Source organism: Azolla caroliniana, unplaced genomic scaffold (assembly GCF_043228905.1).
Source record: "Azolla caroliniana isolate FFs.n. ecotype wild unplaced genomic scaffold, voAzoCaro1.0.p SCAF_1, whole genome shotgun sequence".
Classification (NCBI taxonomy): Eukaryota; Viridiplantae; Streptophyta; class Polypodiopsida; order Salviniales; family Salviniaceae; genus Azolla; species Azolla caroliniana.
The window spans coordinates 13,555,193-13,573,207 of NW_028230436.1; the positions used below are offsets into that span (position 1 = coordinate 13,555,193).

The following is an 18,015-nucleotide window of genomic DNA, read 5'->3' on the forward strand; positions in this document are numbered from 1 at the left end:
TATCACTGACTACTTTTTGACATGTACAATAGTTTCTCCAATTGTGATAGGTGAAATGATCTTGATAAATATCTACTTTGTGACATGTCCAGTAGTGAGTCTTCATTGGGACTCAATTTCTCCAATTGTGATAGGCGAAATGATCTTGATAAAAATAATCATTGTTTTATAGTGGAACCCGATGCTGTGGCAAATGAACAAAACTATTGAATAATACCATGTATTTTTCACATGAAAAATGAATAAATTTGCACTGGATTGGAATTTCCAACTTTAGGAGTACATTTGACGCAATAGCTCACTCTATAATTTGTATGTTTCCTCTCCAACTTCAGCTTTATAATCTCATTATACCAACTTTTTTCAATGTCCAGGTATGAGATTTCAAGCTAGTTTGGAATAGTTAAGAAACATGGAGGTATAGTCAACCTTAATTTAAGTATAGCACTATAATAAAATACGTGTCCAGAATCTTAGCAGCAAATAAGAAGAAAGATCTCTTCCTGATCTTACCATCCAGACTAATAAAAACTGGAACTTTACTTCTTAGTTCCACATTCATAAAAGCCTGTCTGAAAATGTAAATCGACAATAACTAAACTATTACCACCTAAACTTTAGAGCATATTAACATAAGAAGTACACATATTTCGCTGACACAGAGCAAGTCCAGGGAAACATACCTGTTTGACAAAATGGCCTTTTGGAATACATTGCACAGTCTAGCATGCTGAAAAGCATAAATAGTCTGGCATAAATTATTTGCAGACAATCATTTTGCTGACAGCTTCTCAAAGAATGTTGCCACGTGAGAATGCACCTTGATACGATCGGGATCAAAGCCAATGAGTTGCAGTCCATCCAAGTCCTTAACACGAGAAAGTGCCACATACACCATTCCATATTCAAAAGCTTTTGATAAGTCAGTCTCAACCTTGCTAAGTGTCATACCCTGGCATTTATGAACACTTAATGCCCATGCAAGAATTAATGGCACCTGTACTCTGCTCACTACCTCCACACCGCCATCCTCAGCCGTCTCCTTCTGAGGTCCTATTGTGATTGCTCCACTGTCAAATCTTACAACAGGCCACAATCCAGATGGATTGATTGCTTTTTCTAAACCTCTAAGAAGTTTACTCTCATCCTCTTTCAGCTCATCATATCTTGACTGAAAACCCACAACCACTCCTTTTGCACCATTGACCAAACCTCGATTAGTATCAAGATTCTTAATTAGCATTACCTGTGCCCCAACACAAAGCTGTAAATCCTTTTCAAATCTCATGTGATCAAGCATAAATCTGTGGACACGATTTTCTATTTTGTCTATAGATGTGAAGGTGATGACATTTGCTCCTAAAGCATTCAGTTTTTGCAGGTTTTCCTGTTTTACATCCACTTTTAATGGATACAACCTTGTCGGGGTAATCCCAGTACCATCATCAGGTAAAGCCCTATAGCACATCCTAAGTCTTTCCAGCGTCTTCGGGGTTTTTACCCCTTTCCTTATTTCATTTAGCATTTGAACAAAAACTCCATCAGACTGTCTGAACACATGCTCAAGTTCGACTTGCAAATCGAAGCATTTATGCCAGCAATCAGCTTCGAAAGCAAAATATTTCCGAGGATTGGGGGGATTAACAGGAGGAAGTTGGTAAAAATCTCCTGTTACAATCAATTGTATACCTCCAAAGCACACGTTATTCATCCTAACACTTCTCGCCACATAATCGAGTTTATCAAACAACTCTCCATCTATCATGCTTATCTCATCGATGATGAGCGCTTCAACAGATTTCCATCGTTGAACTAAATCTTTCTTCCGGAGAACTTTACTGACAAGGCTGTCAGGGCTACCAGATCCTAAACCAATACCTGCGAAAGAATGCAGTGTCGTACCGCTAAGGGCACAAGCTGCTAACCCCGTCGAGGCAGTTACGTACACCGATCCTTCCTTACACAGATGTCGTAACACTCTTATAATGTAAGAGAGTATAAAGCTTTTCCCAGTGCCAGCAGATCCAGTCATAAACACAGACTTTCGGCGTGCCACAGCTTCTAAGACTGTCATCTGTTGCTTGGAAAACCTAACAGGCCCATCATCAAGCCGTAAAGAAGTGGTTTTCTGATGCTCAATGTTGGATTCAGTGCTGGAACCAGGTATAAATACATGAGACAAATCGTCCGACGAATCTCCTAGCACATTCATCTGCTGCGTGGAAATCCTAAACTGAGGATTCTCGAGGCCAAAAGGGGTAGTTCTCTTAGTATCTAGACATGATTGTGTGTCAGAAACGGGGATAAATACCTGGGGTAAACCTTCACGACAATCTTGGACGTTTGTGATCAGATCCGCCGGCGTGGAAGAAGAAGAAGAAGAAGAAGAAACAGCTTTCTCTGAGATGGCTCGGCTTCCGACAGCGGGAAGCTGAGGAGTGGGAGAGCAATGGGAGTTAGTCGAGGCTCTGCTGTGCCTCTTGGCCAGGGCGATTTGCTTCTGTTGAGCAGCTCGAGCTCGCTGCTCAGACGTGATGGCATGATGGTGGTGGTGGTCCATAAGGAGGGAAGTGGAAGTGGAGCAGGAGGAATGCAGGATTCGAACCTGCAACCTGCGCATCAAATCCTTCCGTGGCAGAAATTTCAAAAATCAAATTTGGTGGGTTGTTCAATCAGGATTCAGACCTGGTTTTCTGCTGCTTCTTGTTTTTCGCTTTCCGTTTTCTCGCTAGTAATTTTCTCTTCTCCATTTTTCCTTCCTTCAATCAACTAAAACGACACACACACACACTAAGTGCTTGATAAGATTCTACCAATCTAAGTTGTTTTAGGACAATGTAATCCGTAATTTGGATCCGATATGCTCGAGCGTATGAATGTTGGAACTAGCTTATGAGTGTTGGAACTAGCTAGAATGTAAGAACCACCTGTATGACCCTTTTCATGAGTATGATGGGGCCACGAGCATGAGGAGAATAGGTTGGTCCAATTCGCCTTTCCCTCTAATTTGTCTTTTGCTTATGTCGACTACTTTTGAGGAGCTGTGGTCTACCATGTAGCAAGGTTCCCACAATATTTTCAAGCCATTCCAACTCCAAAGAAATGTGTAAGGGGCCACCTCCATTTTTAACTAACCTCACAACTTGGCACCACCTTACATGTTCAAGATGGAGAGTAAGTTCCACCGGTTCTAATATTTGGTTCTCTTTAAACATATTCTCTTCAATGAAAAAGTTGGCAAACCATGCCCATATAGATTGAGGTAGAGACAAGATGATAGATACCTTATAGACAACAAAACTTTGGTTTCCCCTATTAATCTCTCTCATAGGTTAATTTGGCCTTTTGAAGATGTTGATATAATATTTCATTCCTACCTCTCATCCTAGGGACATTTTCAGCTTTGCTTTCCCCACATTTTCGACACCCCTACATATTGTTCTCCTTTCTAGATGGCACATGCACCTTCAATTGCAATGTACATGAGTAACAATTTTGAAAATCGAGAGCCACTACTAAACTCCATATGCACTACATGAAATATGTTCCACTTCATTCTAAGGGCGATTTTAAAAGTAAGACACAGTAAGCATTGGCTTGGGGTAACGCTTTCATGCGAGTAAAGCTTAACATGCAAAAAACACAAGGTCCTCCTCAAAAGACCTTCTCAACTAAAAAAGTGACAATTCTTTACATTACTACAAATGGCCCCATAAATTGAACACAATACAATATACACCATTACAATGGAAAAGTCGGGATTGGTGATGTTGAGATAGGCCGACACTTTTTTTTGCCAAAGGCAACATCTACTCGGTTATCCTCTATATAATCATTTATCACTACAATATGAGATTAATGAATCTTCCACCAATCCAAATATAGCCATTACCACTTGGCCCTAGCTTTATTCCAAGGTTTTTACACATTTAGTTATGCATTATGATTTCATGCACATCCATTGCGACGACCATATTCCTCATATGGGCACAAACAAGCCTCTACTTCGTGTGTAGATGCGCATGTCACTATTGACAATATACTTTTTAAAGCATTTGAGAGAGACGACAAGTAGAGTTCTTACACAAATAGTGTCACACTATAAAATACATACCCATATCACTCGTGGCATGGTTCTCATGACCAACTTAAAGACACTTGTAGATACATTGAAGGGAAAATGTTGTGTCCATCTAGGAATCATATACTTCCAATTTCCTTGCGTAATCTATGCATGAAGACATGTAAAACTCTTCAACTGGATATTGGTGCTCAATTTCAGCGTGAAGATACAAGGCTCTAGGATACAATGCTACATGTAACGCATGTAGTAAAAATCCACCACATACAAGACAAGCCAAAATGAATGGCCAGGTAATGAATCCTAATAAAATACAAACAATGCCATCCCAAAAAATCCATTTCTTTTACAGCATCAATGGAGTTAGTTAAACCCATACCTAAAGAGAGATCAAAATGATGAATAGATTGCTTCATTCTCATCCCTCGTCTGTATAGTTTATGAGGATTCTCTGAACCATGTAAGATTTGAAACAGGAGAAGATTGATTAATTTTATTCTTTACTGCGTGATCGCAGACCTACTCGGGCCAAAGCTTTGTTGCACAGGATTCTTGTGTAAACTACCATTGCAACAATTGTAACTACCACAGCAGCAATATTTGGAATAACTAATGATTGGTTAGAGGAATTTATTGTGCCTGAACAGACAACTACATTTGTTGCTTCTTCTATGCATATTCCTACCTGGTTAATGAACTGCACACCTACATATTTCTGCAATTCTTCAATATCAATTACCACATCACCATAACAGCTTGTTTCTCGATGATCTGCATGCTTGATGTGGCATGCATTATCCACATCAACCATCAATCTCATGTCTGAACCTTTACTACTTCCATAAGGCTCCACGGGACTTTGAAGACAGTTCTCTGGATGATTTGTAAGGTTGATGTGGCATTCGCAATCCACATCAATAATCAATTTTTTCTCTGAACCTTTGTTACTTCTAAAAGGGTCTATTGATCTCTGAAGGTAACTTTCTTGATGATTGGTAAGCTCCATGTGGTATGCATTATCCACATCAAGAGTCAATTTTCTGTCTGAACCTTCACCACTTCCAAGAGATCTCTGAAATGGGTACGGTGGTGCCCGCTGAGCCCTTCGTTGCAGCTGTATGATGTGCCGACGAAGCAAGAAAACCTCTGCACATTGTTTTAGTTTCTCTTTGTTTTTCATTTCATTCATCCTCTTTCCTGATTTTACAGCAGCCCTTGTAAACTGCACAGCAATGAAAATACATAATCTTCTTTCAGAAAAGGTTTACAATCACCATTTCCATTATAAAATCTAACACTAGAGTTCCTAGCCTTACCTCAGCTTCGAGTTTTGAAGAGTTTGGCGCTCGAGGAGTTGAGGCCCGTGAGCTATGGCTTGATAGCGCTGGGTTTTGCGATAACAACATCTGTATAGAGCTCAAGGATGCTGCCATGTCCTCAGATTGAGAAGATGAAGTTGAAGAAGAGCTACAATGATCTCTGACCTGTTCTTGAGATGCCGAACTTTGCATTGAATCAATTTGATTACCATGTGGAAGTTTACAATTATTGACACCTAACTCAGAAAGTACTGAAGGGTTTTCAGTCTGTTCTCTTTTGTTTAGGCTACTGTTTGAAACTTTAGGATAGGGCGAGAGAGTAGCAGCAGGAAATGACAATGGCTGAGGACACAGGTCCTGTAGGCAAGTATCAAGGCACTCTTCCAAATCATCAATGTGTATGTTATTCCAGTCGTCCTCCTTTTCAATTTTGCTAAGTGATTGGTTCTTGTCATTCCATTGCTCTGGACTCTTCTCAAAACATTCAATTTTGAAGAATGAATCATTAACATTTACCTTTCGCTTTACATTTGTTTCTGACAGCTTTACAGGTGATTTATTGTCTCCAGTTAGAGATGCCACCATATCATCTACATAATCACCACATATTTTGGAGTTAACATAGATTTTCTTTGCAAGGTATGCTCGTTGGCAAATGTAGACCATGATTATAATCCTCTTCCAGTTTACTTTCTTAGGAAAGTGTTTGACATCTCTCCATCCTTTCTTGACTGAAATGCTCCCTCTAGACATTAACGCCTCCAAGTCACATACAGCGTCAACTATCTGCCCCTCAGTTGAGACTCTTTGCCCTTCATCCAGTATAATCTTCTCTCTGTTACTATCCAGATAAGTTTGTATCTTTCTACATGACTGGTTCCATAGATCACTGTGTCTATCTATTTTTACAATTCTAAGAAGCTTCTTGAGCAGTAACTTTGACCTAAGGATATATTTAGCAGTAGAGATCAGATTACTGTTCTTAATTGCTGTTGACATGTTGACACTGATAAGTTTTGAGAAATAAACCACTTTCTGGACTATACGGTTCCTGAGTCTCCTCTGATTTCTAGGTCGAAGACTGCACTCCTTGTGAGCATGGTAATCACAAGCATCATTAGATTTGCTTTGCTTCATAAGAGTATGTGACATTCCCTTTCTTTCTCTTTCTGACTCTACTTCTATTTCTTTCTCAGATGCTATTTCCTCATGTAGAAAATCAGCCATAATATATTGCCCCATCACATTATCAATCAGCATTCCCTCTTGTTCCCTTTCCTTATCATTTTCTTCTCCTCCACGTATTTCTTCATTTTCTAGCTCTTCACTCTGGTTCACACATGCCACAATGATCTCTCTTCCTTGCTCTTTGTCACATTCTTCTACACAAATGTTTTCATGCTTTTCTTCTCCTCTTCCAGAAAAAGGAGAGTCAACGTCACTACAATAAGGCCAAGATCTATCTTCTGGGTATAGATCTGGAGTTGTAGGGGCTTCAGGAGATTTTAATTGGAAATCATCAGAATGTGGCAAATCATCAAAAACGATGTCATGATCAGCAATTGCTTCTGGGATATTTAATGCATGAGAATTTAAGTGCATAATTTCACAATTGTGAGGTGCTGATTGACTTGGAAAAAGAGAGGCATCCTGAGGATGGCTTCTCGACTCAAACTCATGAGAGACTCTGACACCATTGATTAAAGGTTCCTGAATAGGATTAGAAGCTAAAACATCTTCATCATAGATGTTGCACACCTGAACAGATTTGAGATTAATCTGGGTTTCCTTCACAGAAGATTCATTTGACATTGCTATATACATATCTTGAAGACATCCTCTCAACACAAGGGACTTGTTACTTTTACTCTCATGCAGATACTCGCATGTTTTCTGAGGTTTCTCTATTTGTGGAATGTTTTCAACGCCATTTTCCATAAAAAAAGGTTTTATAAGTGATTCTCCTGTAATTTGTGTGGTATTTTCCATTAACAAGGGGTTCACAACTGATACATCCTGGGATTTCCCTGGTTGTGCAATGATTTCTATAGCATTTTCCACTGATAAGAGATCCACCCCTGATACTCGTTGAGATTCCTCTGTTTTGATTTCTGTGGCACTTTCAATTGATACAGGGTCCATGATTGAAATTTTCAGTGACTCTCCCGTTCTTGTAATGCTTTCCAAAGCAAATTCCACAGATAAGGAGTCCACAAGTGATACTTTCTGAGATTCGCAGGTTTGCGGTATGGTTTCCGTAGGATTTTCCATAGACAAGGGTTCCATTAGTGGTACTATATCAGTTTGTGGACAGTATTCCATAACACTTTCCACAGACTCTATAACTGTGGCTGCACAGCTTTCAAGTACTTGTGTAGAATTCCCTGTTTGTGACATGCTTACCTTAGCATTAAGGCCTCTATTGATGCTGTTCATATCAAGACACTCACGTTCTTGTTGTGAACTGCTTTCCATACCATTTTCCATAGACACATAGTTGATAACACCAACTGCACAGCTTCCAAATATTTTCATAGAATCCTCTGTTTGTGATGTACTTTCCATAACATTTTCCATAACCCCTGTTTGTAATATGTTTTCCTTAGATTTTTCTGTATCCTCTATTTGTGATATGTTTTCCGTAGGACTTTCCACATTCCCTACTTTTGGTATGTTTTCGACATCATTTGGCATATCCCCTGTTTGTGATATGCTTTTCATATCTCCTGTTGGTGTCATGTTTCCAATCACAGTTTCCAGATTCCTTGTTTCTGATATGTTTTCCATATACATGTAGTTGATGACATCAACTGCATAACTTTCAGATATTCCCATAGACTCCCCTGTTTGTGATACGCTTTCCATAATATTCTCCATACCTCCTGTTTGTGATATGTTTTCCACAGAAACTTCAGTATCCTCTATTGCTGATATGTTCTCCATTGTGTTTTCCATCTCCCCAGTTTGTGGCATGTTTTCAACATCGTTTGGCATATCCCCTGTGTGTGATATGTATTCCATATCTCCTGTTGGTGCCAAGTTTCTTATCACATTTTCCAGATTTGCTGTTCCTGATATGTTTCCCACAGCATTTTCCACATCCTCTATTTGTGGTATGTTTTCCAAAGCCTTTCTCATACTTCCTGCTTTGTATTCCACATCATTTTCCACATCCCCTATTTGTGAAATGTTTTCCAAAGTCTTTTCCATACCTCCTGCTGGTGACATGAGTTCCGCATTCCCTGTTTGTGGAATGCTTTCCATAGAAAATAAGTCTTTAAAAGCATCCGAACCATCTTCTTGAGGATGGTGTGAAACATTTCGGTCAAAATACAAGCCGTTTCTCACATTATTTTCAAACCTCGATAGAGACAAAACACACACGTTTGGACCATACCTTCTCATAAACTGATGAGTAGCCCTACGAGTAGAGTGCAAAATTCTGTGTCGGACATTCTCTTTCAGACTTCCTTCTTTAAAACCTTGAGATAAACATAGTTCCCACGGCTTCCTGGGAAGCTTACAAACAGAATCAAATGCTTCCATATATTCCCTCTACTGCATAATTTTTGTTTGTCTCAGGTGTAGAGAACAAAGTTCAAGATTTCACCTGAAACGGGGCTTCTCTTTATCTCTTCAAAAACCAGAAATTCAGCCCCAAATACAGGAGAATAACAAGATCTAGACAAAGGCTGGGTGGACGAAGAAGGCGTCACAGACAAAAGATTCTCCATTGAAAGGAGCTGAGAAGGATTAGCAAGATGAAGATGATGAAGATGGGATCCCCCTGAATCTTTCTCTCTTCTTCTTCTTCTTCTTCTTCTTCTTCTGCATTCCCTCTCTCTGTCACAAGTAGTTTTCAACCGTTGTATCAGGATTTGAACTAGTAGCCTGACCACGATTATTACTTATATTAGGGGATGTAAATAAATAACTATGTGTGCTTATTTAATAAGGAAATGGGGCACACTTAACTACCACAAACTGTAGCCTTCTTCTAAATATGCCGTCACACTTGGAGCTAATCCATCCATCGATATCCACCTTTATCCCAGTCTTCAAATGCTCGATCAGATCACTAACCCTAGGGTTCCAAATGACTCAAGGCAAAGGTAAGAGAGACTAGAGTATGGGCGAGGAACATCAATGACTTGTTTGTTTTCGGAAAAGAAGGGTTATGACTCTCCCAAGAAGGTGTTTGTTTGTGATGAGTCAACTAGTTCGGAATATTAGTTTGGCTTGTAGTTTCGTTTGTTTCAAACAAGGTTCCCTATTCTACATTAGTCTCAAATTCATGTTTGTTTTTGCACATGTATCAATGCTAGTGTTTAGAGCTTGTGAGACATTTAATATTATGTAACTTGGATCACGATATCATACATGATCTTGCACGTCTAGTATTTGGAAATAATAGGTGCACTCAATCACAAGATTGTTTATCAAACTTTTAACTTTTTGGCTAGAAATATTTTTGAAAGAACAAAGAATCATAGAATGTTCATACTAAATTGTTACAATTTGTGGCATTTTCTCATAATTTCTATTATTTGTATGCACAAGAAGGAAACTATACCATAGTACTAAAAAATAAGCTTGAATGATTATCAACAGAATATACTATATCTATTTAAGCTCATATATGTTGTTTATATTCATACCATAATATTGTGCTCATCTCATATCATGATTTATGTAATCTACTTTGTCTACACATATAAGATAAACAAGCAGGCATATGTTGAGTTTGTGATTCGCTTTCCATTAATATTAAACATCCACACCATGTCATTGCATTTATTCATTGTTGCTTTTCACTTTAAAGTATATTTAATCATTGTTTATAGAATTCTTAGTTATCAAACAAGTTATGTATCAAAGAAGGCAAGCTCCATTGCAAACTAGAAATGTGGCTTTGGCAATATGACATATTAGTAGTTTCGTAATTTCTTTGGAACAAGGGAAAAGGGAAAGATATAAACATAAAAATATTAGTATGTACCGTGCCTTGACATCGTTGCAACATTTCCAAGAACGGGATCCATCATGGGAATGGATGGAAAATGCCCTACATAATGTGAAATGGGAATTAAGAAATACAGAGGATGACACTACAATTTCAATATCAAGCTTCTATTTCAAAATGGACACAAGTAGGTGACTGAGTACACAAAATGTATTTTTTCCAAGTTGCACCGAAATGGTTGACAATAGGGATTAAACAACTAAGGAGAGAAGATGGCTCTTTAACCAAAGATGAGTTGAAAATGGTACACATTGCTATAACTTACTATACTAGATTGTTGTATGTTGGAGTTGTTAGCATTCTGTTCACACAAATAGGAAATGAGTGTGGGACAAAATTAAGCCTAATGTCGCTAAGGAAATGAAGGTTGCATTATTGAAGCCCTTTTGACATTATAGAACTACATAGTGCACTTAAAGCTTTAAGTCTTATGCCTTGTCTAGGGAGGGTGGAATTACTGCACATTTTTTCCTTAAATATTAGGAATATATTAGGGAAGACTTAACGAAGGCTTATCAATGAATTTTTTATATTGGGTGTATGCCTCGTAGTATGGCGGTTGGATTGATTGATTTAATACCTAAGAGTGAGGGTATATTGGACGATATAAGAAAATGGAGACCAATAACTTTGCGTAACACAATATATAAATTTTCACAAAAACATTATCATTGAGATTGCAACCTTAGTTACATGATTTGACTCATGTCACCCAAACATGGTACTCTTTGTACAAATTGGGCTACAATTTTGTTTTGTTAGGAGGGGTTAAAGGTGATGTGTTTCAAATTTCCCCAAGTGTATGACAAGGTTGCCCATTAGCGCCATATCTATTTTTGTTCTTTGCTAAATCTATGAGGTTGTTTTTGGCTGATGAAGATGTTGGATTGAAAGGAAAAGTTATGCCCCTTGATGGGACAAATGTTGTGGATGTAGAATTTGTTGATGATGCAAGTTTGTATCTAGATGATCAAATTACTGATATGCATAAAATGTACACAACATTGCAAGCTTTTTATACAACTTCTAGTGCATCAATTAACTAGAATAAATCAATGGGTTTTTCGGTAACATCGAATTCCACTCACAATGGTGTCCTCATCCAGATTTATGATGGATTCTCGAGGGCAGCTCAGTTAGATATTTAGGATGCCAAGTAAGCTTGAATATTTCTACTGAAATTCAGGCTATTTAAAATTAGGAAAAAACTGTTATTTTGGAGTAAAGCTAAACCATCATTTGCAAGCAGAGTGATATTAGTCAATCAAGCTCTTTTATCTAGTCTTTGGTATATCATGCCATGTTGGAGTTTTTCTAGATCATGTATGGGACAGTTACAAATATTGATATGGAATTATTTGTGGTTTGGTAATGACAGAAGTCATGCAAGGGCAAAAGACTCTTGGTCCATGATTGTTAAACCATTGGATCAAGGAGGATTAGGAATTGTTGATCATTACAATAGTCTAAAGATTTTCTTACGAAATTGGTTATTTAGGGATTGTTACTAGGATCAAGAACCATGGAAATAATTGTTATATGAATTGCAAAAGTTTTGTCCCATTAGGCAACCCTACCAATTGAGCTACATATGCATCCTTATACCAAATCCAACTTCATGTAGTGTAGATTGAACAATGAAAGTTCCTAGCTTGCACACATTATTATGCATTCTCTGTTGCATGCATCCTCATGCATACTCTATTTCTAGCTGCCTTACATAGCCCTACCTTCTTCTATAAATACTCAGGTGCACCTTGATTCTAATCAAGGTAAACAACACTAGTTACAAATTCTATAAGTTTAGTTCTTGTTCTTTTCCTCTCTCTTGTTTTCTAGTCTTGTCTTCTCTCTGCTCTATTATACTTGTCTGTGACAGTTTGTTCACCTTCTCCTCTTATTGCTACCATGTCCGGCTCCGTCGACAACCTAAACCAAGGCATGGCAGCGTTGCAACAAATTCAACTAGAGAATGAAATCCTTCGGGAATCATTACGAGAGTTGCAATCCGGCACTTCAAGAAATCCACCACCCGCCGAGCCACAACCACCGTCGGCACCTAGCCCCCATCCATATGTCCTCGAACCAACCATCAACCTACCAGACAAATTCAATGGCACGAGGGCGTATCTTCGTGGCTTCATCAACCAATCCGGTTACAGCCCCGACGGTATGCTAGCGACTTTTCTCGGGTTGGGCTTGTCGACACACTTCTCTTTGGGTTGGCGCAAGCGTGGTTTGCACCCTTGATCGAGACCTCATCCCCTCTCTTAGAAAACTTCACCGATTTCATTGAGGAGCTCGAAGTGACATTTGGCGAGATAGATCGGCGACGAATGACACTCACAAAGCTTTATTCTTTCCAACAAGGCTTAGGTCCAGCTTCGGTCTACGCCTCAGAGTTTTGTCAGATTGCCTGGGATTTCAGTTGGGATGACCAAGCCCTATGCGACCATTTCCGTCACAGTCTCCGAAACGACGTCAAGACTCTTCTCTTAAACTTCCTAGAGCCCACATCGTTGTCTTACTAGGACCAAATGGTCGAAACAAGGAGTGCGTAGAGATAGGCACAAGACGATTAGAGGGTGCTTAAGCTAAACAAGAGAAAGTAGGCAACATACACTAATGAGAGAGAGAGAGAGAGAGAGAGAGAGAGAGAGAGAGATGTTTTTAATTCAAAGAGGGAGAGATGTTTTAAATTCAAAGAGGGTGGTGGTCTTAGGCAAACTAGTTTCGCTCAATAGTGGAGCTCTTCAGTGCAAAGACCATTACAACAAGAGAATGTGATTTATAAAGGGGTGGGAAGGAAGAGGGAGTGAGAGAAAAAGGAGTGGGGAGGATTTGATTTGTGTAGTAGATGAGAGAGAATAGAATGTGGTGATGAGAGAGAGAGAGAGAGAAAGAGAGAGAGAGAGAGAGAGAGAGAGAGAAATGTGTGTAGGAAAGTGATAGGGAATGAGAGAAGGGAAATTAGTATAATGATGATGGTGAGGGGAGAGTTTTTAATGTGATGAAAAAGGGGGATTTGGGATAATATTAAGTGGGGGATGTGGGTGAATTATTTGAAAACTTAGTGTTAAGTGGGGGATTTGGGTGGATTGTTTGAAACTTTAGTCTTAAGTGGGGGATTTGGGTGGATTGTTTGAAAATTTAGTCTTAAGTGGGGGATTTTGGTGGATTGTTTGAAAACTTAGTTTTAAGTGGGGGATTTTGGTGGATTTTTTGAAAACTTGGTCTTAACTAGGAGGGCATGTAAGGACTTAGATTTTGTCCAACATACGAAAGGGCGTGAGATGCTTGTAAGCTCGGGATCTAACATTAAGTCATTATAGAGATTTTTTAGAAAACTATGAATGCCTAGTTTTGGGGTATGTTTGGTGTATCTAAGTTTAAAGATTGTGGGGTTAAGGGAAGTAATAGTTTTGGGTTGATATAGGAGTGTTTTTCTAAGACTAAAAGGTATTTTCTTATAGCTTTTTAGTATAAAGGATGGAGGGTAACCACGGTTAACTAGTCTATTGAAAAAGAGTTTTTTCATTTGGTAGAAACCTAATGGGGTGCTTTCTCTAATAAGATATCTCTTCACTTCATTAGTGATAAAGTGTTGTTTCGTATGGGAAGGATGATCCGATGAAAAAGGCAAGTATTGGTATGAATTGAGAGGTTTTTGAAAACAATTAAATAAGAAAGATGAATTTTCGAGGTTGATCCATATGTCTAAAAAAGGTAGCCGAAAGGGGGAAGTTTGAATGGTAAGCTTGATGGAGTTATTTGTGTGTGAAGGGTAAAAGTCGAGATATTCTAAAAGTTGAGATTTGGTGCCTGTCCAGACCCCAAATGCATCATCAATATAGCGGGTGAAGTAGAAGAGATGGGGGGGCGATGGTTGTAAGTTTTCGAGATATACTAAAAAGAGGCATGCATATACGACTGAAAAGTTGCTACCCATGGCCGTACCTTTTATTTGTTGGTAAACTACGTCATCGAAAGTGAGATAGTGATATTCTAAAATAAGGGCACTAAGGGTATAGATGAGATTTGTTTTCGAAGGGGAAAAGTGGGGGGTGATTAGACTACGTAGGGCTTGGAGTCCTAACTTAGGGGGGATACTAGGATAGAGAGATTCAACGTCAAACGTGAATAAGAAACTATTAGATGGTGGGTGTAGGTTTTCTAGTGATTGGATTAGTGTGTGAGAGTCTTTTAGATATTGTGGTTGGAGAAGGAGGATTGGTAAAAGTTGGTGGTGTAACCACTTTGATGTTTGTTCAAATAAGGAGTTATTATATGAACAAATGGGCCGGAAACCCATAGGTGTTTTGTGTAATTTAGGGAGGAAATAGAGGTTGGATACTTGATATCCTTTTTTGGGTTTGTGGAGGATGAAATTAGCTTCAATTGGGGAAAGTGTACCTAAGTGGTTTGTTATTATGTTATTAAGGCGGTATAGTAACTCTTCCAAGGGGAAGTGGCTGACTCTCTTATAGGTGGTAGAATTTGAGAGGTGTTCTATGGCTTTGGTGTAGTATGTGTCTTTATCTAGAACACATACTCCCATATTTTTATCGGCTGGGAGGATGATAATGTGTTTGTTGTGTTGGAGGCTTTTAAAGGCTCTAGAGAGGTGGTATGGGATTCTAGTGTTTATGGGTTTAGTGTTGTGTGCTATTTGGTTAAGGATGTGTTGGTGTTTTTCTATTATGGAGACTAGGGGTGGATATTCTGTGGGTGGCATCCAACTAGGGTTAGGTAGTTTGAAGGGGTTGAGAGGAAGTGAAGGTGTATTTCTAAAAAAATGTTTTAGCTTGAGGGATCTCGAGAGGTGGGTGAATTCTTTTAGGATATTGTTGGGTGAGGGAGGTGGGGATGGTAGGATATACTTAAGGCCTAGGTTTAGCAATTGTGTTTCATTTTTAGTGAGGTTATGTTTAGAGAGGTTATGGATTTTACTATGAATTACTTGTGTACTAGTAAGAGGTTTCCAGAAGTTGGTTCTAGGTTTTTTATTTCGGGATTTGGGGTGTGAAAGGAAGGGAAATAGTTTCTGTTTTCCCCCAAACCACATATATGTGTCTTGGGTGGAGGGGGATCTATTAAGTAGGTAGAATAAACGTTTGCTAGGGTGTACGACGTGTCTAAACCGTTTGTTAACGCGTTTAGCACGCCTAGCTAACCGTTTTTTGGTCTACTAGGTTGTGGGTCTCCTAGTGGTTTTGGGGGAGGACAAGGTTTTGATGTATTTTGATAGTGTTTATAGTTTTTATGTGAGGGAGTGTTAGAAGAAAAGTTGGGGGTTTTTGTGTTAGGAAGAAAGGGGTTGTGAGAATAAAAGTTGGGGGTTTTTTTATTAGGAAGAAAGGGGGGGGGTTTAGTGTAATATGGAGGATGTGTAGGGGGGAGATGAGTTGAATATGGAGGATGTGTTGGGGGGGAATGATAAGTATAATGAGAGTGATGTGGGCTAATTAAAGGGGTATGGGTAGGGTAAGGATTTGAAAAAAGGTGGGGAAGGGCATTATGAAAATTAGATGATAATGGGGGAGGTGTAGAGTGATAAATGGAAGAAAATTGTGGGGGGTTTGAATGGAATTCTTCAACATAAGGGGGGTGGGTAGAGTAAGAATTAGACAAAAAGGGGGAGGGGGTATCCATGTAATATTTAGAAAGTAAAAAGGGGGTAGGAGGAGGAGGATGGGGGAACGAGTGAGAGAAAGAGGGAGGGGGGGGGGGAGGAGGAGGAGGAGGGAGCTGTTTGTACAGAGAGGTTGCGTGGGGGGAGAGAGGAATGGGGAAGATTAGGGTTATGTAGGGGGTGGGAGACATTGTTTTCTTCATAATACATGTGTGGGGTTGGGAGGAGAGGGGGCATGTATCCATGACGGCTGCCTTGTGCAGTCCCGTGCATCATGCCATGGAGGGGGGGTTGTAGATCTATAGGCCGGCTGTCATACACAGTCCGGAGCCTTACATTGGAGGGGGAGAACGGGTACGTATGATGGTTTCCGTTTCCATCTCCATAGATATGGTCGTTACCGGGTCGAAGATGGAGTGGCGGCCATGCTTGTAATTGTGAATGGTACCGGTCGCGTTGGCGTTCGTTGTGAGTGGGTGGCTGGTTCCTGTCGAATGTCGGTACTGGAGTATGTGGATCCGACATATATGGTGGATGGTGTCCGGCGTTGATTGTGGTATAGGGATGTGAGGGAAGTTTATTTTGGTTAATAAATGTAACCCTCGGGCCATTAAGGTTAAAGGGGGGGACGAAGTTCTTACTGACTTCGTTTGTGGCTATATTGCAGGTAAATCGGGGGAGGGAGTGATGATTGGTTGGTCGGAGAGGCTTTTGTTGCAAGGGTTTAGGGTTAGGTTTATGGTTGGGTTTATGGTTGGTGTTATTTTTAGGGTTAGGCTTATGGTTGGTGTTATTTTTAGGGTTATTGTTAGGGTTAGTAATAGGGTTGGTTTTAAGCTTATGATTAGCATAACCGAATGAGTTGTGATGAGTGTATGGACTCTTATTTATAGGCCCTTATGGAGTATTCTAGAATGTTCTAGAATATTTTAGATATTTATGAATAATAATAATAATAAATATAATCATGAAATATTCAAGAACATTCTAGAATAATCTAGAATGTTCTAAATATCTCGTAATAACTAAACATATAATTATTATGATTACATCTCACATATGTTATTACAATGGTTAAAGTACAATATGTAAACCAAGAGGTTATGGGTTCGATTCCTGGTTCGCCAAGATGAATGTCATGATAAGCCAAGATGTATGTCTTCATGACATGAGGTACCTGGTGCTCGCTAGAGAAGATTTGACGAACCAGGTGAAAGGCCGAGCGTTGACGAACATAAAGACTGTAGCTATATGCTGGTTCCTGATCGAGGATGCGATTTGCCGGTACAGGTGTGTGGGTAAGATTGTGGCTGACCGAGGGGAGCTGGATGTGCAAAAAGCCGAGGAGTTGTTTGATCGGCTAGGGGTAAAGCTCTCTCTCACTACAACTTACAATCTCGAACCCAATGAGAAAATCGAGGACATGAATGGGTCGATTGTGAAAGCATTGGTGCAAGCATGCGACGAATGGGTCGGGAACTGGCCGAGACTACTTCCTTATGCGCTATGGGCTGACCGAACTACACACAGTTCGGTAACCGGGTACATGCTAGAGGAACTGATGTTCGGCCAAAATCCGATCATGACGGTGGAGAGGACGATTTCGTCATGGTTAGCGATCGATTGGTCAGAGAAGATGAGCTGCAAAGAGCTTTCGGTGGCACGGATCCAACAGCTCGAGCGAAGAACGGAGGACATCAAACGAGTGAATGCAAGGGTAGAAGAAGCCCGGAAGAAGAACAAGGGCTGGTTCGACCAGACACACCGACTCTAGCCGGAGAAGATCGAGGAGGGCGATTGGGTGTGAATGGATAACTAGCATTGGTCGACCTAGAAGTTCGCAAGGAGGTGGTTTGGGCCATACGCGGTGATAGGCGCCAACAATAATGTGACATACTATCTTGCCGAGCTTGATGGGATGAGGATCGTCATTCCGGTTGCAGGGAAGTAGATAAAGGCC

General features: G+C 39.8%; 2 protein-coding genes across 4 annotated transcripts; both read right to left on the minus strand.

Annotated features, from left to right (window-relative positions):
- Positions 1-204: 204 nt before the first annotated feature.
- Positions 205-2,626, minus strand: LOC147869056 (ATP-dependent DNA helicase pfh1-like). Of its 3 annotated transcripts, none has more exons than XR_015530385.1 (2): positions 684-2,626; positions 205-572 (listed from the first exon to the last, which is right to left on the minus strand). XR_015530385.1 is itself a non-coding variant. In XM_087326175.1 (2 exons), exons 1-2 carry the CDS (start codon positions 2,618-2,620, stop codon positions 773-775), a joined length of 1,749 nt encoding a protein of 582 aa, XP_087182301.1. In that variant the 5' UTR covers positions 2,621-2,626; the 3' UTR covers positions 519-772. The 3 variants fall into 3 exon arrangements, 2 of the variants coding, with proteins under 2 accessions (XP_087182301.1, XP_087182292.1); XM_087326175.1 differs by having other exon boundaries at positions 519-2,212; positions 2,312-2,626; XM_087326166.1 differs by having other exon boundaries at positions 519-2,215; positions 2,312-2,626.
- A 1,621-nt stretch (positions 2,627-4,247) lies between these two features.
- Positions 4,248-9,454, minus strand: LOC147869057 (uncharacterized). Its single transcript, XM_087326186.1, has 2 exons — positions 5,398-9,454; positions 4,248-5,303 (listed from the first exon to the last, which is right to left on the minus strand). The coding sequence occupies exons 1-2, from the start codon at positions 8,944-8,946 to the stop codon at positions 4,575-4,577; spliced, it is 4,278 nt and encodes a 1,425-aa protein (XP_087182312.1). The 5' UTR covers positions 8,947-9,454; the 3' UTR covers positions 4,248-4,574.
- Positions 9,455-18,015: the final 8,561 nt, after the last annotated feature.